Source organism: Danio rerio, chromosome 17 (assembly GCF_052040795.2).
Source record: "Danio rerio strain M-AB ecotype USA chromosome 17, GRCz13ab, whole genome shotgun sequence".
Lineage (NCBI taxonomy): Eukaryota > Metazoa > Chordata > Actinopteri > Cypriniformes > Danionidae > Danio > Danio rerio.
Window position 1 is genome coordinate 26,674,670 of NC_141037.1, and position 27,830 is coordinate 26,702,499.

Consider the following 27,830-nt stretch of genomic DNA (forward strand, 5'->3'; position numbering starts at 1 on the left):
AGAATTAGTTGACATGTAGATGCAAGCTTAAATTCCACAAACGGACCATCAAAATAAAGTGTGACCAATCAATTTTCACATGCAGAATGGATATTTACACTATAATCGTGGATACAGTACATGATAGGATAAAAAGACTCAAAAGTTTTAAATTTGCTATGTTTAAAGGGGGCTTTACACTGAAAACACATGGGAATTCTTTTACATGGCCCAAAGAAGTGTTTCCCCAAAAACATATTACATTTTGAGGATTTAAAACACAATCCAGTGATGCTGGTGATGTTTTTAATGGCATAACTATTTCTAATGACATAAGAACAGTAAGACAAAGAACAGTTTCTTTACACTGAAACAACAGGGCGACAGATTGTTTTGCAAGGCCCGAGGAAGTGTTGACCCCCATGAAGTTTACATTTAAATTAAGCAGATTTTTCTGAGCACATAAGCTAGCATTTTTTAAGCATAGTTTGATTTTTAGTCAATTTGATCTGAAAATTGATCAACCCCCCCCCCCCCCCCCCCCCCCAACCCCTTGTAAGAATCTTTAAACATTTTCACAGGACAATGTGAGAAAATGAGAGCAGATATTGATGAAGAGCAGCAGGTCAAACTGTGTTGCTGATAAAGCTTTAATGTCTGCTCCTTATTAGTTAATTTTTACACAATATATCGATTGACAGATTGTTTCATTCAAAATATTACATTTTCTTTTGGTGGATTTAAGAAGGAATAGTTCACCCCAAAATGAAAATTTCCTTATTTACTCTCTCACACGATTTCATCTGAAAATTTTCTTTCTTCTTTTGAACATAAAACAAGTTATTCTAGAGCAGGGGTGTCCAAACTTGGTCCTGAAGGGGTGGTGTCCTGCAAATTTTAGCTCCAACTTGCCTCAACACACCTGCAAGATGTTTCTAGAAAGCCTAGTAATGCGGCAGTCACACTAGAGTTTAAGCTTGTGAAATTCTGTAGTATGGCATTGCGAAAAGGACCGTGATTTAACAAGATGATTAGACATTAAAAAAAGCAAGCAATTGGTCCATTTTTTAAATTTCTGTCCAGAGAAGTCATGTTTTGATCATCGGTTGGTCTTACGCAATCATATGATGTAATTTCGCAGGTCAGAGTTCACCAAGCTTGAACTTTCCAATGTAGCGAACTGCGAAGCTTGCCACATGACTTTACGTTTCCGGTCTGATGCATTCCTGTGCGTATGAATGGAAGTCTATGGGGAGAAAAGTGCAGTGTGACCGCAGCTTTAAAGCTTGATGAGCTAGCAGGACATGCAGGACATCAGCCCTCCAGGACCGAGTTTGGGCACCCATGTTTTAGAGAATGTTAGAGAAGAAAAAAACAGCCATTTTCTTTTCTAACATTCTTCTAAATATTTTCCTTATTGTTCAACAAAAGAACAGGTTGGGAACAAATGGAGGTTGAGTACATGATGACAGAAGTTTAGATTTTGAGTGAACTGTTGCTTTAAAGCATAGGTCTCAAACTTGATTCCTTGAGGGCTGCAGCTCTGCACAGTTTAGCTCAAACCCTAATCAAACACACCTGATCCAACTAATCAAGGTGTTTAAGACTACTAGACACCACTGGATCAGCTGTGTTTGATTAGGGTTGGAGCAAAACTGTGCAGAGCAGCGGCCCTCCAGGAATTGAGTTTGAGACCTATAATTTACATTAATGTTTGTAAAACCTACAGAGACCTTGCATTCTGTACTTCCCTATGATAAGCAGTCAGTTTTGTCTGTTGATATCTTATGAATGCCCAAGTTTTCACGAAGATGTTAATATGTGGCGAGAATTAAACAATTTCACTTAAGATTTGTAAAACAAGATGTGCAGTGGTCACAGTAAATGAGGTGTTGAAATCTAAAAGAATGAGGCCTGTTTATCTCTTCGATAGTTTTACTATTAAAAAAAATGATGCAGTTTACTTCTGTAAAAATAAAAAGACAGCTCTTACAGCAGAAATGATAAAAACTCAATGTAAAAAGGCAGAGCATTCAACCAGACCAGATTATGTGAAGCTGAACTTTTCCCGTTTGGCTTGTTATTTAAAAAATTGTAAAAACCTTTTTTATCTGCTAAAAATATACATGCACACAAAATAAGATAGGACAAAATCAGTTTTAAACATCAAGATAAAATTGGATAAGGCTTATAATCTCAGTTTTTTTGCTTTGACTAAAAATATTTTCAAATATTTCTCAATGCAACAAAAGTCTTTAATGTGAGCCCATGGATTTTCAGTTTACTCTGTTCAGCAGGGCTGCTCCTGGTACTGTCCCTCTGTAGCAGTGAAAAAGTCCTCTAGAACGCTGCGCAGGAACTCGAAGGTGGGCCGGTTGTCTGGGTTCTCCGTCCAGCAGTGTTTCATAACGTTATAGAGAGCCTCAGGACAGTTATCGGGGCAAGGCATGCGGTAGCCCCTCTCGAGGTTTGCGATCACCTCTGGGTTTGTCATTCCTGAAAGATCACGAGTAACGGGGTGAAAAACAGGATTTGATCATTCGGACTTAGGCTCAACTTTATTATCCCGTTTAGGGAAACTAAAATCTGAGCAAGGTGCCGTATTACAGGAGAAGTTCCATATTACAACACAACATACACACTTCTGTACAAAACTGAAATAAGTTCAAACAGGAAGAACATTGAGGCTATTTGTTACCTGGATATGGGATCCTTCCATAAGTAACGATCTCTGTCAGCAGTACACCAAATGACCAGACGTCTGATTTGATTGAGAATGTGCCGTAGTTTATGGCCTCTGGTGCCGTCCATTTGATAGGAAACTTCGCACCTGGTTAATGTAAAGTAATAGGCATTGTTTAGATCCCTTTTTAAGCTGTTGTGGTCAGAATTTCTTGCATTTGGTTCAAAGATGCATCAAATTAGTTGAATAATAGATTAATTAATAGAATAGAAGTGATTTTAAATATGTTGTGTATTAATCATAAGAAGAGTATTTGATTGTTTCAAATATCTTATAAGTAAAATCAAAATACCAGTCATGTGTCTTTCATCATAACACATTTATGTAAAAAACAATTAACGACACTTACTGAACTCTACTTAAAAAAAAAAAAAAAAAAAGTTAAATTAAGGGTGATCGTACTACATATGAAGTGCCATATGACATTTTTCTCTACGTTAAAATACTATTTGACTATAATACTAATGTGCATTTAAAGTGTAAGTTATTAGAGTTTTATAAATGATGTTATAAGATTAGCATTTAATGTTTTAATTTAAGACTGTAGCCTATAGGCAAATAATAAACTGGCCAGCTCATTCAGTTTTCCTCAGTCAGTATTGGCCATTTGAATAATTAAAAATTAAATTAGTCTTAAAGCCTTCTTCTTTCGGTTATGGCCACAATTTATGATGGCTTAATAGTCAAAAATGGGACAAATCAGCTCATGTAGGGACCAAATTCTGGACTTCGTCTCGGAGGGCCTTTCGAACCACCTGAATAACTACATAAGTGTACCCCCCATCCCCCCAGGAATGTTTGGATTTATTTAGTCATTTATTTATATATTTGCGTATTTATTTATTTATTGTTTTTGTAGGTTTCGTCCTCCATATATACTTGAAGGGAGAGGAATAACATATTTATTCAATATTGGCCTAATATAAGATTTTCACCTCTAGAGGGAGCCACACTTTCATTTATGCGGTAGACCTGCTATATTAAAATCTGCCCCAAATCTGACTGCGTTAAAATGCGCTCAGAGTAGATTGAGAACCGATTTGATGAATTAAAAAATAAAATAAACAAATATATTATGTTAATAAAAGGCCTGTATAAGTGAATGTGGGCTATATACGAGATTTAAATGATGCCTGATAAAACGTCACAGGTTTGAAGGCACGCGAACGTTCTAAATCTAAAAGAATGTTGACATCATAGCGACCATTCCACGGTGAACAGAGTTACATAGCATTTGACAGTCGCTACTTATCGCTTGTTGAATCCTGTTTGTCGTTGCTGTGATATAATCTTCACTCCACTTTTTCAACATGTGGTTTAACAGTCAATCCGTGCCACGATCTCCAGAACATCGAGACGTGAGCTCTCCTAAGCGTCAGATGAAAGTTTCAGTGAAAAGTGTCAGCTACTTTTTACCTGTTTCTGATCTGCACGCCAATGCTGAGTGTCCCTCGTCTGATCTGCCCTATTCCTGGAGCAGTGCAGTGAGGATGGACACAAGTGCGCCTCTCCCTCAGCATCCTGAGGTTGTATGCTCAAACCTGACTGTTAAGCTGCGCCATGTTCCCGTGAAACCTGCTGAGAAGCAGAAGTTCACTGATGGTCATGGGCATCCAAAACGTCGAGGAGTGAGGTCTCTTAAGCATATGATGGAGGTTTCACTGGAAGACATCAGCTATCTTTCATGTGAGCCTGACCTGAATGCCAGCATTGACCATTCCTCATCTCCTCTGCCCCATTCTGAGAGTCGAGAAGTGAGAATGGATAAACCTACACCTCTCTGTCATCATCCTGATGCTCCACCCTCAAAACTGCCTGTTCTGAAGTCAAGGTGTGTTCCTGTGAAGCCTGTCAACCAGCAGAGTTTCACAGATGAACCCTCAGAATGGCTGGGCGTGTGGTCAAATCATATGAGGAAAGGTACAGTTAAAAAACATCAACCCTTCATGTGAGTCTGACTTTACTGTCAGTGTTGCCCCTTGCTCATTTTTTGTGCCTCTTTCAGGGAGCCAATCAGTGAGAATGGATAAACATACGCCTCTCCGACATCCTGATGCTCCACGCTCAAAACTGCCCATTCTGAAGCCAAAGCGTGTTCCTGTGAAGCCTGTCAACCAGCAGAGTTTCACAGATGAACCCTCAGAATGGCTGGGTGTGGGGTCGAATCCTATGAGGAAAGGTACAGTGAAAACCATCAACCCTTCATGTGAGTCTGACCTCAGTGTTGCCCCTTGCTCATTTTTGTTGCCCTTTCAGGGAGCCAACCAGTGAGGATGGACGAGCATACACCTCTCCGAAAGCGTTCTGTTGCTGGACGCTCAAAACTGCCTGTTCTGAAGTCAAGGTGTGTTCCTGTGAAACCTGTTAGTGGACAGAAATTCACTGATGGACCTCCAGAGCATCAGATGAAAGTTTCACTGAATGACTTCAGCCATCCTCCATGTGAGTCTGATCTGAATGGCAGCGTTGACCGTTCCTCATCTCTTCTGCCTCATTCTGAGGGCAGACCAGTGAGGACGGATAAACGTAGGCTTTTCCAGCAGCATCCTGATGCTCCACACTCAAAATTGGCCATTCTGAAGCCAAACCATGTTCCTGGGAAGCCTGTCAACCAGCAGTGCTTCACAGATGAACCCTCAGAATGGCTGGGCGTGGAGTCTTGTGAGCATCAGGTGAAAGTTTCACTGACAGATCCTCCATGTGAGTCTGACCTGAATGTCAGTGTTGAGTGTTCCTCATCTCTTCTGGATGTAAGAGTAGGCAAATCCCAGCATCCAGCTGCTGTTTCCACACACTTGCCTGTTTCGAGGCCACGCTGTGCTCCTGTCAAGCTTTTGGCTGGACAGAAGTTCATTGACGAAGCTCCAGAACGTCAAGTGTCCAGGTTTCCTCCTTTAGTGAATAAGGCAGAGAGGAACGGCACTGACCCTTCATGTGGGTCTGATTGGAAAGTTAAGTCTCACCTTTCCTTACCAAGCCTGCCACGTCTTTCAGGTGGAGTGAAGATGGACAAGCATGTGCCTCTGCATGTTCCTGTGTTTACAAAATTGCCTGCTCTGAAAGCAGCTCATGTTCCAGTGCGACCTGCTCTTCCTTCAAACTTCATGTTTTTTCCATTTGATGATGAGGATGTCAAGATGAAGAGGGCTCGCTCAGTAAAAAGAAGCCCTCCTCTGCTTTCAAGAGTCCACTCTGCAACCTATTTTTAGGATTATTCTTGTTTTTTGTGTCAATAAATGTTGTCATACTTTAAAACTATTCTCTGTGTTATTCTTTTATTAATGCTTTTTTGTGTATTAATCAGTTATTTGAGCATTAAGGAAAGTCAGATTTTTGTGGGTCAGAAACAATTTCAACTTACTTAAAAAGGTTCCATCAGCTTGCATAAAATAATAAATTAATCTCAATAACATTTTATTTATGATGATAGGTTTGACAAATTATGAAATGAGCTTTACATTTTTTCTTTCGTTATTTAAAAGCCATTGATTTGAAAATTAGTGTATTCACATGTATTATACACAAATATAAAGTTCTAACCACTTGCAATATATCAGCCTGTTAAACAGACAGTAGATCAAAATAAATCCAAATATCAAATAAATTAAATAAAACTACCTTTATTTGTCCAAAGGTAGCAAAATACATCTGTTTATGTGTAAGTTTAGGATAGTGAGCAGTTAAAATTGGTCTCTTTTTGTTTTCTCTGGGTTTCTAAAACAGCTTGGGATTCGAAGTTACTCACAACAGACATGAAGAGATGCCATTTTTCAATAAAACATTTGCAATAGATTATCATGTAATTATCATGTTTGTTTAAATGTTAAATATATATATAACAGTGGGGGGTCCCCCACAGTCCAAAGACATGCAGTACAGGTGAATTGGGTAGGCTAAATTGTCTGTATGTATGAGTGTGAATGAATGTGTATGGATGTTTCCCAGAGATGGGTTGCAGCTGGAAGGGCATCCGCTGCATAAAACATATGCTGGATAAGTTGGCAGTTCATTCCGATGTGGCAACCCCAGATTAATAAAAGGACTAAGCCGAAAGGAAAATTAATGAATGAAAACTGAGTGTAATTCTCAATAGTTTTGGCCAATGCAAAAAAAAAAAAAAAAAATTAATGAGTCCAACATCCAGCTGCTGGAAAACACACAATGTGATATAAGAGGTCATCTTTCACTCCTGTATTGTTTTTAAATGGAGAAAACAGTTTACAGGTTTTGTTCTAAATCTTGAGCATTACTCTTGAAACAAAAAAAGAGCAGTAAAAAGATGTGAAGTACCAAAAGTGGCTCATGTTAAAATGAATTAGAATATTAATTTGGCGATTGTTGTTATTCATGAATTTTCAAAATGCACTTTTTTTTTTTAACAAGAGAGGCTAGATAAATTGTAAAGCTCTACATTATTATTGTTTTTTTATTTAAAATGGTCAAATTCTGACTGAGGAAAGTTGAATGTGCTGGCTAGTTTGTTATTTATAATTAATCTTTAGTAAATATTTTTGGTAGAAATGTGTGGTTATGATGACCATCAGACAAGCTAATTCAGCTTAAAATAGTGCTTAAAATGTAACGAAATCTCATAGTTAAATTGAAAATGGGGCGTAAAATTGCAAAAAAAAGGTACACTTTTTTGAGAAAAGAACCACCCCTTTCACCGGGCTGGCTACAGGCCTGCATAATTATCTAAACTACTTTTACTAAATTACTTTTGCTTTGATTGATGCTTGTCAAATGTAATGCAAATGTATGATTTTTGTTTTGTTTAATTTAGCTGCACTGTGATATTAGAACAAGTCTTTTGTTGTGTTATTAAAAATTTATTGTACTTTCACCTTTGACCCATATACAAAGGTTCTCTTGCGGAGAACAGTGCAGCAGAGGCTGTCTCACCTTCTCTGGCGGTGTATTCATTGTTTTCAATGAGACGGGCCAGGCCGAAGTCAGCAATCTTGCATGTGAGTTCATGAGACACCAAAATATTGGCAGCTCTCAGGTCTCTGTGGATGTAGTTCTTCTGCTCTACGTAAGCCATTCCTTCTGCAACCTGCAGGAGGCAGAAAAGTGTTAGTAATAAGGCTGTACGTGTGATTGTGTTTAGAATAACATGCCATGCTGTTATGGCATGCATGTTTTAATGTATGTATGTATGTTATATTTGTTTGTTTACTTTATTTATAGAGCACATTTAAAAACGACATACAAAATCTATACTTGGCCTATATATATAAACCAAATATGTAAAACAAATTTAAATTAATTAATTACAATCAGAAGCAAGAGACAGAAGGTGATTTTTTTAAAATGAGACTTAAAAGCACCAAGGGAAGAGCAAGAGCAAAAGCTCTGTTTCCTTTTGATTTTAACCGTGATTTGGAAACAACAGGTTTTTAGACCTAATCCAATGAAACCTGCCAATGAATTAGCCCATCAAGTAGGTTCCTGACCAATCAAACTTTTACATTTGTTTTTACATGCATATTTTGGACATGACTAGACATTTGGTTATATAACAGATAATACTGTGCCATGTTCTGTATTTCACAATGCAGTGTGCTTTATTTTACCGTTTATTTGTAGCTATAGTGACCTTTGGGGTGCAGATGCTGGACTGCAACGCTATTTCACGATACAACATTCTAACTGCTTATCAGTCAACTCGTCCTGAGAGTGGCGCTCCAATGACAGTATTTGAAGAACCTCTCAAAGTTAATAAAAACTCGAAATTACGCTAGAAGATGAGATGAAACAGTACAACTTAAATGTTTCACATCTTGTAATCGCTGAATCAGTGTTTCAGTGTTTCAAATTTGTCAGTAAAACAGCTTGTAAACTACGTCAAATATTTACCTCAGCAAATCCATTCAAACCTAAATATCCTAGAGAATATTTGAGAAATTAGTTGAACATACACAACATATTCATTATATGTTGTACTTGTTAAGTCTCATTAATTAAATTACGTTTAAATAAACTCTAAACAACAAATGTTAAACCCATTTACACTTTTAGATTCAAACTGGGCCTTAAAATTTATTATGACGCATGCGCAGACAGTTGCGCATGCTCGAAATCGAGTGACTCCCACTGCTTAAGCTAAAAAAATATATATATATCTAATGAAATAAAACAAAATAAAATAAAAAACACCTACACATTGGACCTATTGGTGAGTGAATTAAAAGTAAATTTTCATTTTTGGTTGAACTATCTCTTTGAAGTTCTAAGACTTTGATTCTCTGATTGTTGTTTATAGTGTTACAAGTTGTGAGGAGAAAGTCGATCGTGTCCACTTTCAGAACAAGGAACTCCATATACAAAGTTAAGGTAAGAGCAGACCGAAGAGCAGGCTAAGGTAAAAACACTGCTAACTAGTTACTGCTGAACTCAAGTGTGGGATGGATTAATATTGTATTGGTCCTGGGAAAGTAAAACTCTCAAATCTGTACCTATGATCTGTACACGAGGCTGTTACACCGCATGGTGCATTTCCCTCAGTCACCACATGTTTACATAAGCGCTGTTGAGCGTGTAAGCCAATATTAGCACTCATTTAGTATTGCATAAAATGGTATGTCTGTCTATTTTTAAATTTTTTTAAACTAATTTAACAGTTATTTTAACCACACCGACATGACTGTCCATCACATTTAACTTGAATTACATTATCTCTCTGAAGTTCAGAGAAGTCTCCATGCTCAGAAAACTAAACTCATTTGTTTTGGTGAGAAAAACAGAAGCAACAGTACTACTGCTAAACCAGTAAAGACAGCAACACCCTGAAAAAATGTACATTTTAATTGCTCTTTTCTATATTAACCTTTTGTGTATTCAAATAGTGGATAGCTCAGTATATAGCACTATCGCCTCACAGCAAGAAGGTTGCTAGTTCGTGTCCCGGCTGGGCCAGTTGGAATATCTCTGTGGAGTTTGCATGTTCTCCCTGTGTTCGCATAGGTTTCCTCCGAGTGCTCCGGTTTCCCTCACAGTCCAAAGACATGCTCCATGGGTGAATTGAATAAACTAAATTGGCCGTAGTGTAAAAATAGTAATAAATTTGAGTGTGTATGGATGTTTCCCGGTACTGGGCATCCGCTGTGTAAAACATATGCTGGATAAGTTGGTAGTTCATTCCACTGTGGCGACCACTGATGAATAAAGGGACTAAGCCGAAGGAAAAAGAATGAATGTATAAGGCAAACACTGCATTGTTAGCAGAAGTCGTTATTTAAAGTTGTTTTATTATTATTTTTACTGTCACTTTTGATCATTTTAATAATTACTTGCGCTATAAAAATATTCCTGTTTAAATGGAGTGTGTAACATGATGATCTCATGTGACATAGCATACTGTTTAGTTTATTGCTGCATAACTGTTTCACATACTATTTTTTACTAAACAGTACACAGTAGGCTAGTGTTGAAATTCTGAATATGACCTATGTTATTAACACAGAGGTCAGTTCCTGAGACAGGGAGGCTCTAGCTTTAACTTCCCCCGATTTGACTTTTAACCTCCTACTGCTCCACTCCACCCAGCACTAACCCGCAGGTTTCATATGCTGAAGTTCTTATTTAATCTCCAGTTATGTCTGATCTCTGAACAGTTTGGTACAAGTTGAACAGAACTTCTGAGACCCGTTATGCCTGAGACAGTACGGCAGCTGGTGTCTGAGAATTTTTGTGTCAAATCATTTCAGCGATCTGTGATTGTGGCTAGATGTTATCATGGCTTCTCCGCGTGTGTGTCAGCAGATGCATTATGATGGTAGTGCGATTCTCATTGGCTGCCAAACTGTCCAATTTTTTTTTTTTTTTTTACAAAGGATGTTGCACTATGACACTTTGTGCATGTTTGTTCAAGGAAGTGTTATGCCGGCAGTCATGATTCAAAAATGTGTCGGTCTCACATGAACATGCCTGACAGTTTTGCTTCAAAACTAACAGGTAAGCATAAATGTACTGCCATTATTGGTGTCTGTGTTCATAAGACGCCTGCAAGTAGTCATTCTAAATGTCCTGAATGAATAACATATTACAGAGCATCTAAGCGGATGCCCAAAAGCAAAACATCTCTATTTAGTGCCACTTCAAAACATCCTGTCTTTCACTTTCGCTCGTATACTCTCTCTCTCTGCCATTGTTTTTTTTTTTTTTTTTTGCTCTTTAACGAAGACAAAGACGTGTTAAGTGATCTAAAGACAATAAGGCAAAAAAATGTACAAAATAGGATGAAATGGTTTTGCAGTGCATCTACAATAGACATAAGAAAACAGAATAAAAGCACAAACTGAGATTAAATACATGTGCAATTGTGTGATTGTAAGGTGTTCATGTGTGATTGTTATGGTCTGAAATGTACAGGTTCATATGTTTTGAGTTTGAAAAGGATGGATTAAGGAGAGGACGACTTTCATAATAAATAACTTTTGAGGCTTTTTTTGTGGAGAATGCAGTTGTTTAGATTGCAACTGTGCACTTTATTTATACTGTAAGGATAGTGCCTATTTTAAATACTTATAATTTCTGAGTGCGCATTGGTGGTGTGCAAAGACGGTTGATGTTGTCCATCCACAAGATGGCAACAGAGATCGCATAATAAGTCCTTAGCAAAGAAAAACAGCGTAATTTCTAACTACAGCTTATCAAATCATTATTAAACAGGTAAGTGATATTCTAAGTCAATCTCTCTCTTTTACATGTTGTAGTGCTGTATTTATATACCATAGTAATTGTAGTGTATTAAATGTGACATGACACTCAAATATCAGGTATGTATATATGTATTTTGTGTTGGCCACTCTTTGTATAACTCTGAGTTACTTTATGAGGAAAAATTATAGCAAAAGAAATTCGTTTCAAAAAGATATATTTTTTTCCAAAAAAATTTATACGAATTATATTTTCGTTGTGTCCCTCCACTACTCAACTATATGGATGGATGATTTGTTTCGCTCTGAAGTAAATATAGATTTAATAAATGCTTCTCTGTGATTTCATCACAAATCTCAGTTACATATTCGCTAGTTTTTTAAAATGTCATTATTTCAAATATCATGTCTTGAGCATCTGATTTTTCCTTTCTGCTGCTTTGTGCTTCATTTTCCTCATGCCATGAGGAAAATATACATTTAGATTTTAAAGAAAATATTTTAATATTAAGAGAGAAGTCATAAGCTCGTCGTAAGGAATGTCCTTAAATAATGTAGTTATTAGTTGTCTGCAAGCATCAGTGTTTGTTGAGATTAAAATAAGATTTAAAAAAAATTAAACTGAGATAAGTAATATTGTTATAGCAACACATGTGACTGCTTTAAGAAATAACGCTCATCGTAGACGTCATGGAATGACTGATTGTAAAGGAACATGTAGTCTGGCACATTTGTTATCCACGACATGTCAAGATTTAAAAAAAAAAAAAAAAAAACGCATAATCTGGCATAGTGACTTTCATAACTGACAATAAAATTGTGTGATCTGACCAGGGCTTAAGAGGAAAACATAGACCAATTAGTAAATAATAGAAATATATACATTAATTCATTCATTCATTTTTTTGTCAGCTTAGTCCTTATATTAATCTGGGCTCACCACAGCGGAATGAACCATCAACTTATCCAGCACAGGTTTTACACAGCGGATTCCTTTCAGCTGCAACACATCACTGGGAAACATCCACACACCCTCATTCACACACATACACTACGGACAGCTTTAGCTAACTCAATGAATTTACCTATACAGCATGTCTTTGGACTGTGGGGGAACCCCGAGCACCCGGTGGACACCCACACCAACACAGGGAGAACATGCAAACTCCCCAAAGAAACGCCAACTGACCCAACCTAAGCTTAAACCAGCAACCTTCTTGCTGTGAGGCAATCGTGCTACCCACTGCGCCACCCAAAAATATATATATAATTTCTTTTTTTATAATGTCATTCAGCATCTTATACAATCTATACCACCATTTCTTTACATTAACAAGAAAGAGAACATCATTAGCCTCATATCACATGATCCCCCATGATCCTCTGACCGACAAAACGCTGCTCAATAACATCAGTGTTTTCTCATCCTCACACCGAGCGCATGAGCAACTCTCACTTATTGAAACATTCATGCCATGAGTAATCAAGACCATCTGACAGTTAAATGATTACAACCTGATCAGTTAGAAAACCCAAAAATGAAATGTCTGTCTGTTTGTGAATAGTTCCGTTTGAAAATACATTTTTTGATTCGTTCCAGTTGGATGTGTTCGCATAATAATTAGATGTTCTCAATCAAGCATGGCATGAGGTTAATTAGGTCAAGAATTACTGTGACCTATATTTGGCCTTTGTATGGTCCTTACAATTGATGTGTACAATATTTGCTATAGTGGACTAACAATGTATTCCATTGTAAGCTGCTGCTTTAAATAAAGTCATTTTAACTTACTTAGATGAAACTGACTTAAAGCATCAAGTTAAATCTTGTATTACTTAAATAGAGTTCATTAACTACTTTTATTAAGTTAAAGAAACAAAACTTGGTTTATTTTTTATGCTCACCCTAATACTGCGTGTTGTTTATTTATTTGTCTTATTTTCACATTCTAATGTGTTTATATGGTGCTTAAAAATTTCTATAGTCAGTGCTGAAATTGGGGACTCTATATTGTGTGTTATGATGTTATTGGGTAGCATTGCAGTTGTGTCTGAATTAAGGTGTCTAGACTGGTTCCAGCACACACACAGTCGTGCTCATTGTTAACCGTGAGATTAGGAAGCAGAACGTCAGCTGAGTAATACTAGCGTCACAAGCTTAGAGACAGCGGCCAAATAGAGGAATGAGTGATAAACAGAATATTCTGCAAAGGCTGACATTTAGACTTAAGACTGTACAATGTTAAAGCTAGGTTAGTTTGTTTCCTGTGAGTAACGCCTGACTGATGATTTGTGTGTAGTACTGACAAAAAAAAAGTGAAGCCTTTTTCTAAATCTAGAAAAGATTAAAAACACACTAGGGGGTTCGGTGGACAGGTTCTGTACATACTTGGAACCTATTTTATAATTCAGTCATTCATTTATTTTCTTTTTGGCTTAGTCCCTTTATTAATCAGGTGTCGCCACAGCGGAATGAACCGCCAACTTATCCAGCATATGTTTTACACAGCGAATGCCCTTCCAGCCACAACCCACCAGTGGGAAATACCCATACACTCTTGCATTCACACAGATTTTAATTCACCTGTAGTGCATGTCTTTGGAAACCGGAGCACCCAGAGGAAACCCACACGAACACAGGGAGAACATGTAAACTACACACAGAAATACCAACTGACCCAGCCAGGGCTCGAACCAGTGACCTTCTTGTTGTGAGGCGATCGTGCTACCCACTGCACCACCTTGCCGCCTCGTATTTTATCATAATTTTAAAAATCTGAAAGAATTAACCTGCTGCTAAATAATATGTATATCTCTTTGTATCCACTTCATGGTGTTTTTTGGTTTTACTTTTAATTATCAGTTTCCTGCAAATTTTTATTTATTTATTTTTCTTCCCGTTATTTGTAAAAAAATAAAATGTATATCTTCTATCATCACTATTTCTTCATGACATGCACGACTCCAGACTGTTTAATTATTGTATTTGAACAGTTCTTGGAGTGGGACTCGGATTTAAATAAAAAAAAAACAGAAAGAAGGATTGTAATGTATATATGAAAACGTTATTTTTCTTCAATAAAAAAGAAAAAAGGTGAAGCCTACCTGAGCAGCCATGTCGATGAGCGTATTGATGGGTATATCACTTCCTTCGGGAGTTTTCAAAAAATCCACCAAGCTGCCTGAAATTAGAGTCAGAGGGATATTTTCAACTCGATTGTGTCAAAGATGTAAAGCATCAAAGCAATAAACGTATAAATTAGCTTAGATTTCTAGATTTTAGAATGTGTCCCAGTTTATTTTTATTTATAATAAAAGTTTAATTTAGTAAAATGTCTTACTTTACCACTATCCTTCAACCCACTTCAAGTTTCACTTTTTAGCCATCAAGAATAATCATTTAAATATCAATATAAAAATATTTGATCAGTAGCAACATTACAACATTTGGTATCAAATCTCAGCAACAAAACGTTTTAATGTTAACTTCTAATATGCAAGATTTAAGTATGATTCTTTTTAATATATATTATTTCCATCAATATAGTGAAATTTTAAACATTTTAAACTACGCTTTACTTGCATTTTAACTATGCACTGTAAAATTGTAAAATTATTAACATGTAAAACTAAATTTCCTGAAGCAGATTTCAGTTTTGATCATACAATTTCCAAAACAATGATGAATTAGCAAGAGAATTTCAGCCTCCAGCATGCACTTTGATGTATTACACGAGAAGAATACCCTTAAAAAATGGCTTTGTTTTGTTTTTTTCAAAATTGTATTTATAGTTTGTATTTCTTCAGTCTTCAGCATCCTTTTTAAAAAACTCTTCAACCACAACTGAATGTTACCGGAAGCTCACTCTCTCCATCAGTCATTTTGGTTCAAAGGCAAAAGGAAACAGCAGATAGATGAACGCTGTTGTTTTGGTGCTTAAATCGTTCTCTAAGCTCTTCTTAGAGTTTACGAGAAACTCAAACAACAGCACAGAGATTAGATCCAAGTACTAGAACAGAACAGAACAACTTCAGGAAACTAGTGCAGCCAGTTTGGATCAGGCTCTGAGACGCGTGGTGTTAAAGGCCAAAGTTGTTGCTTTTGAGACGACTGCTTGCATTGGAAAAAATAACCAACTGACCCTGAAGGAAATTCCCACAAAGGTGCAGCGGAAAAATAACCCCGTTAGGAACTCTATTAACAAGCCCGCTATCACTTCGCTTTCATCTCAGATCGCATTAGGGTGTAAAATTCAAGGTCGTGGGTTAATTTTAGATGAAGTTCCCATGTTTTGAATCATTCTGTCACTGTCTCCATTGTTAAAATGACAGTGGGATGGAAAAGGGCACAACGACCTCTTCTTTAAAAATAACAACACAGCAACAATTGCAGGTTTAAACCAATTGCACACATTCCTAAATAAAGCATTAGGAGATTAACAAGCTGAGCGTATAGTGTCCTATCAGCTTCCTTGAAGAATACAAAGCACGGCCATTCACGAGCTGTGCCTCTGACGTTCTAGTAACACTGCTGTTCCTCTTAGAGTCTTTTGTTTCCATTGGCATCTATATGACATTCTGGAGGCCCTGCAATCCTCTTTGGGGCAATGAGAGTGACAAACAATCCATACTGGGTTACATGTAGAATAATATGCATCTGAATACGCCTATATTGACCAACTGCTATTGTTGCATTATAAGAGGAAAAAAACGCGGGTGTGGAGTTTTGTGCGCACCTGTGGCCACAGTTGACCATTTATGAGTTAGTTTCTGGGTGGTTGGCTGTAAATTGGAAGGCAGTCCTTATACTTGCCTATGGAACAAAGAGCTTTCACTGTATCTGCCCTTTTCCCTGTTTGTGTGTCACTTCTTTTATGTGCATTCTGCCTCTCAGTCTCTTTTTAATGTGATGGAATCCACGCTGTAACTGTGAGGTTGCATATGTAGAAGTTGCAGTGAGATGCGGTTTGTCTGTAAGGGGTTTAATATGTGTTATGGTTAGAGAAACATACAAAAACTGAGCTGAATGTATTAAGATGTTGTTGCTGTTGTACGCTAAAACCCAACAGTCAATGTTATCAAATGAAATGAGTGTAGTTAAACCAAAATTGACTAAAAGTTAATTCTACTCATTTGAAAAGAGTTTTGAACTCCCTGTTGAAGGTAGTTAATCAAGTTGAAGTTAATATAATACCTCATTACTTTAACTTAAATGGAGCAAGTTCACAGTACTCAAATAGATTATGTTTTTAAATTAAATGGTTTGTGGTAATCGGATTCCTCAAATGGTTTGAGTTGCCTTCACTTTTTGGATTTTACAGTGTAGTTGTAGATTTGTTTGTTGGGTTTAAAAATTAATTAATGTTCAATAAATATTTATTCAATTTAATTCAGTTCAAGTTTATTTGTATAGTGCTTTGGAAGCACAAGCTCTGGATGACATCCACATGAGTGTTTACAACTAAACAATATTATAGAATCTCAGACTTTTAAAGAAATGGATAACCTAGAATTTTTCTCAACAAGTTGCTTTAAATGTGTTTTCTTTCAGCGCCCTCTGAAATAGACATTTTGATGAAGTTTTAACTGTAGTTCAGTACACAATACAGTAAATAGAGAAAAAACATTGTCAAGCTCCAAAAATCTAAATAAAAAAAAAAAAGATTTTTGTTAATTGATGTATTGAGCTTAACGACTCAGTCAAATTGGTTCTGTTATAAGTAAAAGTAATAAAACATGTTGTTAAAGACATAGTTTAACCAAAAAATGACCCCCAAGACATCCAATACTGTGGGTGACTTTTTTTTCTCTCGGTAGAACATCAGAGTGTATTTTTAGCTGAAACCATGATCCTTAGTGAATCAGTCTAAAATCGTAAATCGCAAATCGTAAATCGCAAATCGTCTAAAAACCTATAGGCCTACAGGAAAATTCAAATGAATGCATGACTCTAGTGGTGTAACGGATCACAAATCTCATGGTTTGGATCACATAATGATTTTTTAGTCACACATCAGACCGTTTTTCGGGATCAGCACAAAAAGGGGAGAAGAAAAAATGTAATTTGCTTTCCATTTATTACAAAAACAGTACTGCAAGACACTTTTAGTTTTAACAAACAGAAAAAAAAAAAACTAAATAAAGAAATAATCAGCTGAATAAAAATAAATGGTAAAATATTCAGTACTGTGAAAAATTCACTGTTACTACTACTGTTGCTGATGACTCTTAATGTAGAAATCTAACATTAAAATTTGTACAACCCATATTTATTTCAAGTGTTCTCATTTTGAATAAACGATTCAGTTATACACTCATAAAACTTTCATTGCTAGATGTGTCATTTTTGAAGAATTTTTCAGTGGCATATTTTTGATGGCTGGTTGTTGCCACTTATTGGTTAAATAATGTAATACCTGCCTACAACTATCCTTTTTGAGTGTTGTTAAATGCTTATCACGGTGATTTTAATCTTTACCATAAGCATTGGTAGTTTTATCGAAACTATAAACTGTTATCTTAGTACTTCTGCGTTATTAGACTGTAACTTTATAACTAACTGAATGCAGTAATTTGAAGTATAAATAAACATATGCAAATCACCATAATTTATAATCTATGTTGCGTAGTTGTTGAGATCCCGAACTTTTAATGATTAATTATGCAGGTTACACTGAATGCACTAATGCAGGCCAAACAAGAAGTGACAGAAAACACCTTTAATGAAACCCACCACATCCTGAATAACCAACCACAACTTTCTGTCATCATTTTATTTTAAAGTAAAGCCTAAATGCAATCATACATCCAGTAAAAAATATATTAATCCGTGGGCCACGTGTGTTCCGAACCATGGGTTGTGATCTGAATGTATTACAGATTAACAGTGTTCCATTACACCACTGCATGACTCCTAATGATACATTAAGGTCTTATAAATCAAAACAAATGGTCTCTGGTAAAAACTGTTACAAAATTGTCCTGTTGATCTATAATTAAAGGTAATAATGTTATAAATAATGTTCAGTTTCTTGCACAGGTAATTTTGCTTCATAAGACCTCAATGGTTTGCTGAGGAAGAAAAGTCACTGAATATCCTGAGGGTAAGGATAGATTTTTATTTCTGAGAAAGCTGTTACTTAAACCACATATGTGTTCCACATTAGGAATCATGTGGATTTGGCTTTATGTTAGTTTTGGATGAGATATTTGTGACAGACACTGGTTTTAAAATGAGGTACAATGTTAAAAGAGCAGAAATCTAACAAAACATAAGTACTTCATATATTCAGAACTGAAGTGGGTCATGTTATGTTCTAGAGCAGTCAAGGTGGGAATGCCACAGATGAAACACAAGCTCTGGATGCCATTCACAAGAGGGTTACAAGAGACGTCAGAACCGCTTGCTGAACAATGACAGGCATGAATCAGCATGTCTGATTAAACACAGGCCTTTATAGAGGAATAAACACCACCAGGGGTGTAACTGGGAAACATGCCCCCAAAAATGTTTAGAAATACGTTGTTCAGATTAGTTTTTGAGATTTGACTTTTTAAGTCTTCAACAGCATACATTTGTACAATTTGTTCCTCATTTAGTCTTATGTTTTGCAAAGATCAACTTCTGAATGGTGTATATTGTTGGTAAATGGCAATTTTATGAGTAAACAGGCAATGTCAGGTTTGTGTTTTAACAAAGATATGTGTACAGGTAAACTTAAAAGCTTCATAGCTATGCATTTTCTTATATCAGAAAAAGATGGAAAAACACTGAAAACTAAATACTTATGAAAGGTCAATGAGGATGTTTAATGCTGCTCTGTTGAAAATCATTCATGTGAGAGAGGGATGCAAATTCAGACATCTTCACTATCTTCAAAACTTTGTTTTCATAGAGGGAACACTAGTGCGGAATGGCTGTGGGCTTAACACACACAAACAACTCCGAAAGTGCTCACGCTCCTGAAACCACTCAAACCTGTTGGGTCATGAAACCCTGATGAAAGTTTTATTGGAAGTTTGCTCAATGAGCGCGAGTGTGTGTTTTGTAAAGGAAGTTCAGACGGGACGCATGAATGAATCATTTAGTTTCAGACGTGACTGCTTCGTCATATTATGGAACTCATTTTTGGGTCTCACCGTTCTCCATGTACTCGGTGATGATGTAAATGGGCTCCTGCGTGACCACAGCGAACAGTCGCACCAGTCGAGGGTGCTGTAGGGACTTCATAAGGTTTGCCTCAGCTAGGAAAGCGCTGATGGACATGGTACCAGGCTTCAGACTCTTGATAGCCACTTGACGGTTGTTGTTATATAGCCCTATAAGCAGAGAGAGAGAGAGAGATAATAAATTGGCTTATTTTTAATGGAATTTCTGTCATCAAGTTTCTCATGTCACTGCAAAATTACGTCTATACAGTGTATTGTTTTATTTGTCCCTAGCAATAAATTGATGGATTGAACAATTCCAATATAAATGCAACCACTGTTGTTGTAATTTTGGGTGTGGTTACAATCTGTTAACAGAGCTGAACCTCAACCTACAATTTTCTACATTTCCAAGTCACTTTTAGTAAATGTTAGTAAAATAACAGCTTTAACGCTGTTAAACTAGCAGTATAATTTTCCAGTTTTTACTAACTTTCATTGAGAAGTCAATCTAATTTGACTAAAACCCTAGAACAGCAGGGTGCCCAGATGAAGGCCAAAGAGATGATCCTTTCAGGGAAAGAGAAGCTGGTTAATCCAAATCTGTTTTCTAAAATATTTTGTCGTTACAATGTCATTCTCTCATTAAGGTCCCCTAAAATGCTGGTCATTCACAAAAGGCAAATGCATGAGAGGATAATCGTCAGTAGAAAATCCGGTTTGGAATTCTATATATAGCCCAATTAATTTTGTTTAAGTTAAGATACCTAGGCATATTTGAATAAAAAGAGTTTAGTATGTGGAAATGATATACTGTGAGCCCCAAACACCATTGTTTCCTCATTCTCAAATAAATCATTAAACAAAATATCACAAAAACATGTGAATCAGATCATATCACAGGCTAAACACTGATTGGCCACAATGTTTTAAAGTGAGATTACAACAATATTCAAAATGTTTCCTTCTAAGTTTAAAACAGGATATTAAATTTGCTATGTATTTGAGTCTCTAGTTTTGAAAACAGAACAGGCAGTCAGCAGCTCTCAGCTTTCAGGTAATGCAACAAGTAACTTACGGTTAATCTCATCTCAGCATAGCTTGTCAGAACACTAAATTCAGCAAAGACAGATTATAAATTTATTCAGTGCATCCTTGAATAGCATGAAGTCTGTTTAGTATGTTTATTTAGTTTAATTCTATATAGTATTAAGTCTATGTTTTGAACGTTTCTGTGTACTTTTTTAATGTAGCAACAGACACTTTGCATGTTTATTCATTGGATCTTATCATTCAGTTCTTAGTGATTTTTCTGGAGGACAGCAGTAAGTCTCAAAACCAAAGTTTTATCGGGTGTTATTATAATTTAGACTACATTTCATCCACAACACAACTAGGTTGGAGCAAACTAGGTTGCTTACAGAGCTCACTCGCTTCAAGGTAGCATGACTTTCTCCAACACTTTATTTCAAACGATTGTCATTTCATAAGGCATCTAATCAGTTTGTTTAAATATTTTTGACACTCTGAAATATTATTTTGCATGTGTATTTTAGAGTTCATCACAATGTGTGAATGTCAGTGACTAACATGAGCTAATAAAATGATATGACAGAGCTCATTAATATTCATGAACCTTCCAAATAAGGTCAAATAATTTTATTTTCAGCGCCAATACTTAGATTTGTAAATTAACTTTTTTTTTTTTGCAAAGTTTTCGCATATGAGAGATTTATTTAAACATTTGGTGTGCATTCTATGACACCTTTAAATTTATTGTACAAACAAACTACTATTTGAAATAGCCACAAAGTTTTAGGCAACACTATAATAAGATTCTATGGTTCAACTGTAATTAAAAATATTTTATTCTATTTTATTCTATTCTTAAAATCTAAGCTGTTAATTTTGATTTCTTGTTCTTTAGTATTCCACAGAAGAATTATGTGGGTGCGTGAATGATAGCAGACTTCTGAAACTTATAAACTCTCTATAACAAATAAGAAACCATGGGAAAAAAACATGCTACTTCTCATTGTGAGAACGATTTGCTATAAGGGTGTTTGCTCAGTGCTTCTTTGGGCCTGATTTGTGTGATGTTATCAGCAATGAGAATCACTGAACTTTAATGAATGGAACATTTCATTACATGTAATGCTTCTTTCATTTGAATGAGGAAAGCTATTCACTGCTCAACAAAATGAAGCTATGATGCGGGCTCGCACGGTTATGGAGTTTTACCGGTGTGAGAGAAACAAGTGCGTTGCTACAGCAATAAGGGACAGGAAGTGGTTTAAACTTAAAGGTTTGAAGTGAACTTTATGAGTCTAATTTTAGAGTCAGCACAACACAAGTGTAATATCACTGCTGTTGTTTGAATATGCTTGAAAACTGGACATAGTTAATAGAGAAATATCTTCTCTGAATAAGATCATAAAAATCAGAAATGTAGGCCATATATAATGAATGATGTTTCTCTAATCACAAAACTAAGTATAAAGTTTGGTAACTAAACAAAAACATAACACATAATATTCCCATTTAAAATACAATACTAAATAACTACACTGTGATTTAAGTTAAAATGCTTGCATAAAATAAAGACTAATATTTTTACCTCACAAACTGTTTAGACAATACATTTTTCACTGCATATATCCATACATCACAAAAAGAGTCATGTTTATTAAGTATTACATATTATTACAATCTTCTGTTTTCAAAAAAAGGTTTAGGAAACAAGTATTTTATTAAAAAGAAATACTAAACTAAATAGTCTGTCTTTGCATTTGAATGTTGCGTTTGATTCAAAAGTGTTCTGAACTATGCAGTGTAATTATACTATATTAGCATACTGTCATTTCAAAAACAATGCAAGAATTAGATGCTTTATTTCCATTAAAGACTTAGAGAGAGACTTGTTCATGCTTTTATCAGCAGCAGGGTGGATTACTTTAATGGAATCCTCACTGGCCTTCCCAAAAACACAGTCAGACAGTTGTAGCTCATCCAGAACGCTGCTGCCAGGATTCTGACCAAAACCAGAAAATCTGAGCAAATCCCTCCTGTTTTCAGGTCTTTACACTGACTCCCAGTCACATTCAGAATAGATTTTAAAGTGTTATTATAAATCACTAAATGTCCTAGGACCTCCGCTGCTGGAATAAGCTTCCAGAAATGATAAGATGTGCACCAACATTGGGCACATGTAAATCAAGACTGAAAACACATCTGTTTAGCTGTGCCTTTACTAAAGGAGCACTGTGCTATGTCTGACAGATCCTACTGTTTTGCCTTCCCTTTCTTTTTCATTCTCTTATAATCAGTTCAATGCATTTTAATCTTTTTATATTATTAGTTTTTATGTTTTTAAACTTGTCTCTTTTATTTCTGTTAGTGTGAAGCACTTTGAATTGCCACTGTGTTTTTTAACGTGCTATATAAATAAACTTGCCGTGCCTATTAATATTTATAAAAGTGATCTAGAGTGAGTTTGGATGACTAGTACCATTATAATCTATGCTTGAGATATTTGTATTCTGTTTTATCTGTAAGAAAGAGCCTGATCTTACAGGTTTGTGTGTATGAGTCCCTTAGATTACAGGATGAGCACCACAAAATTGCTAAATCTGCTCATTTTGAGGGCTCAATCAGTCAAATGTTCCAACAAGCTTACTGTATTTACCGTTCCGACATGCCAGGTGGTCGGCGACACTCATTTGTATTCTGGTAAAAGCAGAATATACACACCACACAAGCCTGGAGATGCCTGTTTATCTATAACCATTCATGATAGTCCAATTCTTAATGTTTGCTTGCAAAACGTTTCCAGACAAGCACAGGCAGACCTGGACAGGTGCGACACCTGGATGCTGTAATGCATTTGTTTTGTTTGTCTTTGTTTAAAAAAGTCTTTCTTACTAAACTTACCACACATCAAAAACAAGGCTGTGTGGACTAAAATAATTGTTCAAGAGTTTTCTTTTTTCATGTTATAGAAAGAAAATGATTTGGGGCTTCACAAAGAACTGATTTGTGTTTTGTGTTTTTTTTTATGTGTGAAGGACATTTTTTAAAACTAAAGCATTTTTTCCACTGTATAGAGCTCTGTGTGACATAGATGGGTGTTTTGGCTTTGAGTTGTGACATTTACATTACACTGAACTGACCTAGACTGAACTTCAACTCTAAAAACTGGACTGACACAATTTTAATTTAATAGAACTTTGATGTTAAACTTCTTGACACAATCTACATTGTTAAAGCACTAAAGAAACAAAGATGAATTGAGTTTAATTTTTTATTAAAGTTTTTCAATGGAAGCATCAATGTCAGTGAAGAACATTTTTCACAAATTGTGCTGGGTATATAATTGTGTTAGTTGTATGTGCATGTATGTGATGGTTATTTTATTATCACCTAAGAACTTGTGAAGAGCTTAAATGAAGGCACATACATCGCAACTATCGAGAAAAAATGATGTCTTTCTTATTGATGCATCTTATGACATTTTTTTATTCATGTTGTTGCTTTTGGTGTTGTCTGACTGAACGATGCATTCATTATGAACTAGAGTTTGTTTAGCATTGGACTAAAACCCATTTTTCTGGAGTCTCTATCCTGTTGTTTGGTGCGCACTGTGTGTGCGCTTTTTTTTCTTTTTATAAAGTCATGTTATGTAAACCTCCAGCTTATCTTTGTACTTTTTTGTCTTAGTTCTAGCAATTACCAGCTACGCCCTTCTAAGTGTTTGCTTTTTAATATACCTTGAGTTTGTACAGAGCTGGGAAAAACAGCATTTTCTTATTGTGCACCTTGGTCATAGAATAATTAGCAATAGAAACTTAAAACTAAAATAAATGGACAAAGTCTGTCCATAAGTATTTATGGAAAATTATAATTTATGTCTATTGTCTAGAAAGAATTCATTAGCAACTACCTGAGGCACCAGGACAACAGGATCACCATTCTCAAGAGCACACACACTCACACATTCATCTTTATAAGAATAACAATTTCCATTTAGTTTTGATTTAGTAAACAGTGGTTATGGTTCTGGGGTTACTGGTAGCCAGGGCCTAGGGGTGCCTCAGTATGACTTCTTTTAATGGTTCACATTATGCTTTTCGCTCATCACAAGTGTGTTTCAGCTAAAATATCTTAAAGAGGACCTATTTTGCCCCTTTTTGCAATATGTAAAAGAAGTCTCTGATGTCACTAGAGTGTGTATGTGAAGTTTCAGCCCAAAATATCTCACAAATAATACACAATAACTCTTTGAAACTGCCCCTTTTACACTTTGATTCAAATTGTGCCATTTTGTTAACTGTTGCTTTAAATTCAAATGAGATTGTGCAAGGGGGTGGAGCTACAAAGGCTTAGTATCTACACTATAGCAGCAGATTAAAAGCTGTAATGGCAGATGGCTGTTTATGCTAATGAGGGAGAGATCATCTCTAATAGGTGTGGTCTGGGTTGGCCATCTGGCAATTTTGGCAAATGCCAGAAGGGCCGGACCATTGTTTAAATGTGGGCCAGTCAGTTTTTAATATTTTTTTTTATTTCTAGCTTCTTTGAGTCATTCACTATTAACCAAAATATATATTCTGACATAAGGGCTCTGCAATATATCATCAGTGGAAGGCATAGGACCAAAACAATTTCATTCAATGTAAATTTTCAGGCCAAACATTATAAAAAGGCCATCTACCTGCCTATCAAAATGTGGATTTGCATATTTCTGAGCACAAAAGTCATGTTATCAACGTGTTCTTACTATGCACAGGAGCGGACTTATATAATAAGCGAGGTAAGCAACCGCTAAGGGCCCCTAGGAAAATAGGGGACCCTGACCAATGCCAAGAAGCCTATATTAATCATCCTAAAGCTATTTTATAATTTTTCTATAATATGTTGTAAAAATCTGATATGATATTTTTTTCTAAACCAGGGGGCCCCTTAAATAGTGCAACATTCCTTTCACACTGCACATGCAAATATTGACATTTAATTACAAGTGTGGCTAATTAACTGTATAGTTTGTGAATATATTGTAATTAATTTTAAGTTAAAAAGGTTCCACTTAAAATAAATATTTAGCATGCAGTTTATTTACAAAAAAATCTGTATCTAGAAAGAAAACAAATATTTATAAAGAAGGAGAGTGTTTTGAGTTTCAATGCTAGGGTCTCATATATGGAATTGCTTAGGGCCCCAAAATCACTAAGTCCGACCCTGACTATGCAGACTAACAGGGTGCGTGTGACCACCAAAGCATCTGAAAAGCAGCTCAGCTGAATACTTGAGAGCTGTTCTGCAGTGCTGCATTTACCTTAAAGTAAAATTTTCTCCAACTGCTTGTTTAAAAATGTTGAAATTGCGGGAAAACAGCGCCTTGTCACACTGCTGGTGTTCTGAAAAAATTCAGCACTCATTGAAATCAACAGAAAAAATGCATGTGCCTTGGGGTATAATGCTTTGGTGGACAAGCACACGTGTTGCTAGTGTAATATGCCTGTTGTAATGTATTCTGATTGCTTAATGAGACATGAGGTAATTTCTTTCTCATTTTGTCACTTCTGGTCTCGGGTCTAACATTACTATGCATTACTTACTACTATGCCTGTGTGCATACATGTGTTTTGGAGGAGGCGTCGCTTTGGTCAACAAATATACAGGTCTGGCAGGATCTATAGCTTAAACAACTTCTAGCTGATTTTAAGTGCCGTACCTTTACATCTACAGAACGATTGAGAAAACACTGCTTAGTACTTACCCATCCATACTTCTCCAAACTGCCCCTGCCCCAGTCTGCGCTCTAGTTTGAGAGACTCGCGAGGCACTTCCCACTCATCCTGCCACCAGGGTTTTTGGGGCGCTCTGGTCTGACACGGTTTCACCAGCCGAGTGCACAGTCCATCAGCTTCTCCTACACAGAGAAAGATAAACAGACAATGACACTTTTCTACCACACTACAATTAATAAATAATGAATAAATTCTGAAATTTTCACTAAAGTCTAAAAGCAAAATAACCTGACAGCAAATACATGTAAGGCACAAATGAACTCTTGAACATACGTGAATAATGTTTGACAAGCTCTGATAGGGAGTTGAAGGAGATCTTGTTGGTGATGTAGAATCCACCTGCGTCCATGTTGCGGATCCTGTAGTGCTTGATGATGTCCCCCTGCATTGGGTCCAGGTCTCTCACAGAGATGGAGAAACTACCTAAAGCACCAGAAAACAGGATCATCATTTGGAGTCAAGAGCACATAAACTCACACCTCCACCTTTAAAAGAATGACAGTTTCTAGTTTGAATTTCAGAAACTGGTTATGGTTTTGGGGTTACTGGTGGCTAAGCCCAATGTTACTTCAGGATGACTAAAATATGTTTTAATGGCTCATATTATGCTTTTTTCAATATTTTATGACTCTTTAAAACTGCCCTATTTAGGCCTTTATCCAAATTGTGACATTTTGGTGACTGTTGCTTTAAATTCAAATGAGATTACGCTCTTTTCAAGGGTGGAGCCATAACAGCAGATTACCCTTCCTGTTGTGTTCGGGTCAAATCTAACCGATTTACAATTTAAAACACTCATAAATATTCTGTTTTACATCTGATTGCCTCAAGATCCTATGATATTCTCCACACTATGCACTTAAACATATAATTGTTCATATAAAGTGATGATCACCTCTTTTGTTGAATTTTAAGAGTTTTAATCAACCTTGTTACACCTGTGCTGTTCCTGGTCAAAAGTGACCGACTTGGGAAATGAATGGGTATCCAGACTACATATTTAATCATCAGACAGAAAACATCCCCATACACACCACCCTAACTCTCTCACTCACTCACACATTTCAGACTGAACAATGTCTTTTGAAGGCAAGCATCTCCTTCCCACGACTATGTGTGGATCCATGCCTTTGTGATTACCTCCATTACATTACATGTTCATTTTGTAATACCCTTTCAGTGGTTATTTGTATTGTCACTGCAGTTGTTTTATGTCTAATTCTATAAATTCATGTTAAACACAACTTTGAGACGTTGTTCACGGATAAAGAATGTTAAATAAAAATTTGGTGGTTTTTATGCTAATTTAAGTGCAGTCCAAACAGACTGGTCAATTTTGACCGGGAACACTAAAGTAAGAGGTGTGAGGTGAACACGACAGAAGGGTTACGAACTCTTAATGGCAGATGGTTGCTTCTCACTCAGGGCTGTTTATGCTAATGAAGGAGAGATCATCACTTATGGGTGGGGCTTTCACTCTCTTATGACATGTAC

The 27,830-nt window shown here is 36.2% G+C and overlaps 3 protein-coding genes across 5 annotated transcripts in view; 2 read left to right on the forward strand and 1 right to left on the reverse strand.

Annotated features, from left to right (window-relative positions):
- Window positions 1-1,896: 1,896 nt before the first annotated feature.
- Window positions 1,897-27,830, reverse strand: part of lck (LCK proto-oncogene, Src family tyrosine kinase) — a gene marked incomplete at its 5' end in the record, with an annotated part of 37,677 nt that continues 11,743 nt past the window's right edge. The window contains 7 exon segments of one of the 2 annotated variants that reach the window (NM_001001596.1): window positions 1,897-2,475; window positions 2,678-2,809; window positions 7,625-7,778; window positions 14,488-14,564; window positions 19,522-19,701; window positions 26,306-26,458; window positions 26,610-26,759. In NM_001001596.1, coding sequence (NP_001001596.1) covers window positions 2,270-2,475; window positions 2,678-2,809; window positions 7,625-7,778; window positions 14,488-14,564; window positions 19,522-19,701; window positions 26,306-26,458; window positions 26,610-26,759 — 1,052 coding nt within the window. In that variant the 3' untranslated portion in view covers window positions 1,897-2,269. 2 annotated transcript variants of the gene reach the window in all.
- LOC137488103 (uncharacterized) lies at window positions 3,020-5,977 on the forward strand. Its single transcript, XM_087290578.1, has 3 exons — window positions 3,020-4,642; window positions 4,728-4,901; window positions 4,979-5,977. Exons 1-3 carry the CDS (start codon window positions 4,033-4,035, stop codon window positions 5,929-5,931), a joined length of 1,737 nt encoding a protein of 578 aa, XP_087146704.1. The 5' UTR covers window positions 3,020-4,032; the 3' UTR covers window positions 5,932-5,977.
- Window positions 8,787-27,830, forward strand: part of zgc:154055 — a 62,269-nt gene continuing 43,225 nt past the window's right edge. For both annotated transcript variants that reach the window (XM_087289178.1, XM_087289180.1), the window contains exons 1-2: window positions 8,787-8,900; window positions 8,988-9,058. The gene's annotated coding sequence lies outside the window, so the exon portion shown is untranslated. The remainder of the gene's footprint in view (window positions 8,901-8,987; window positions 9,059-27,830) is intronic.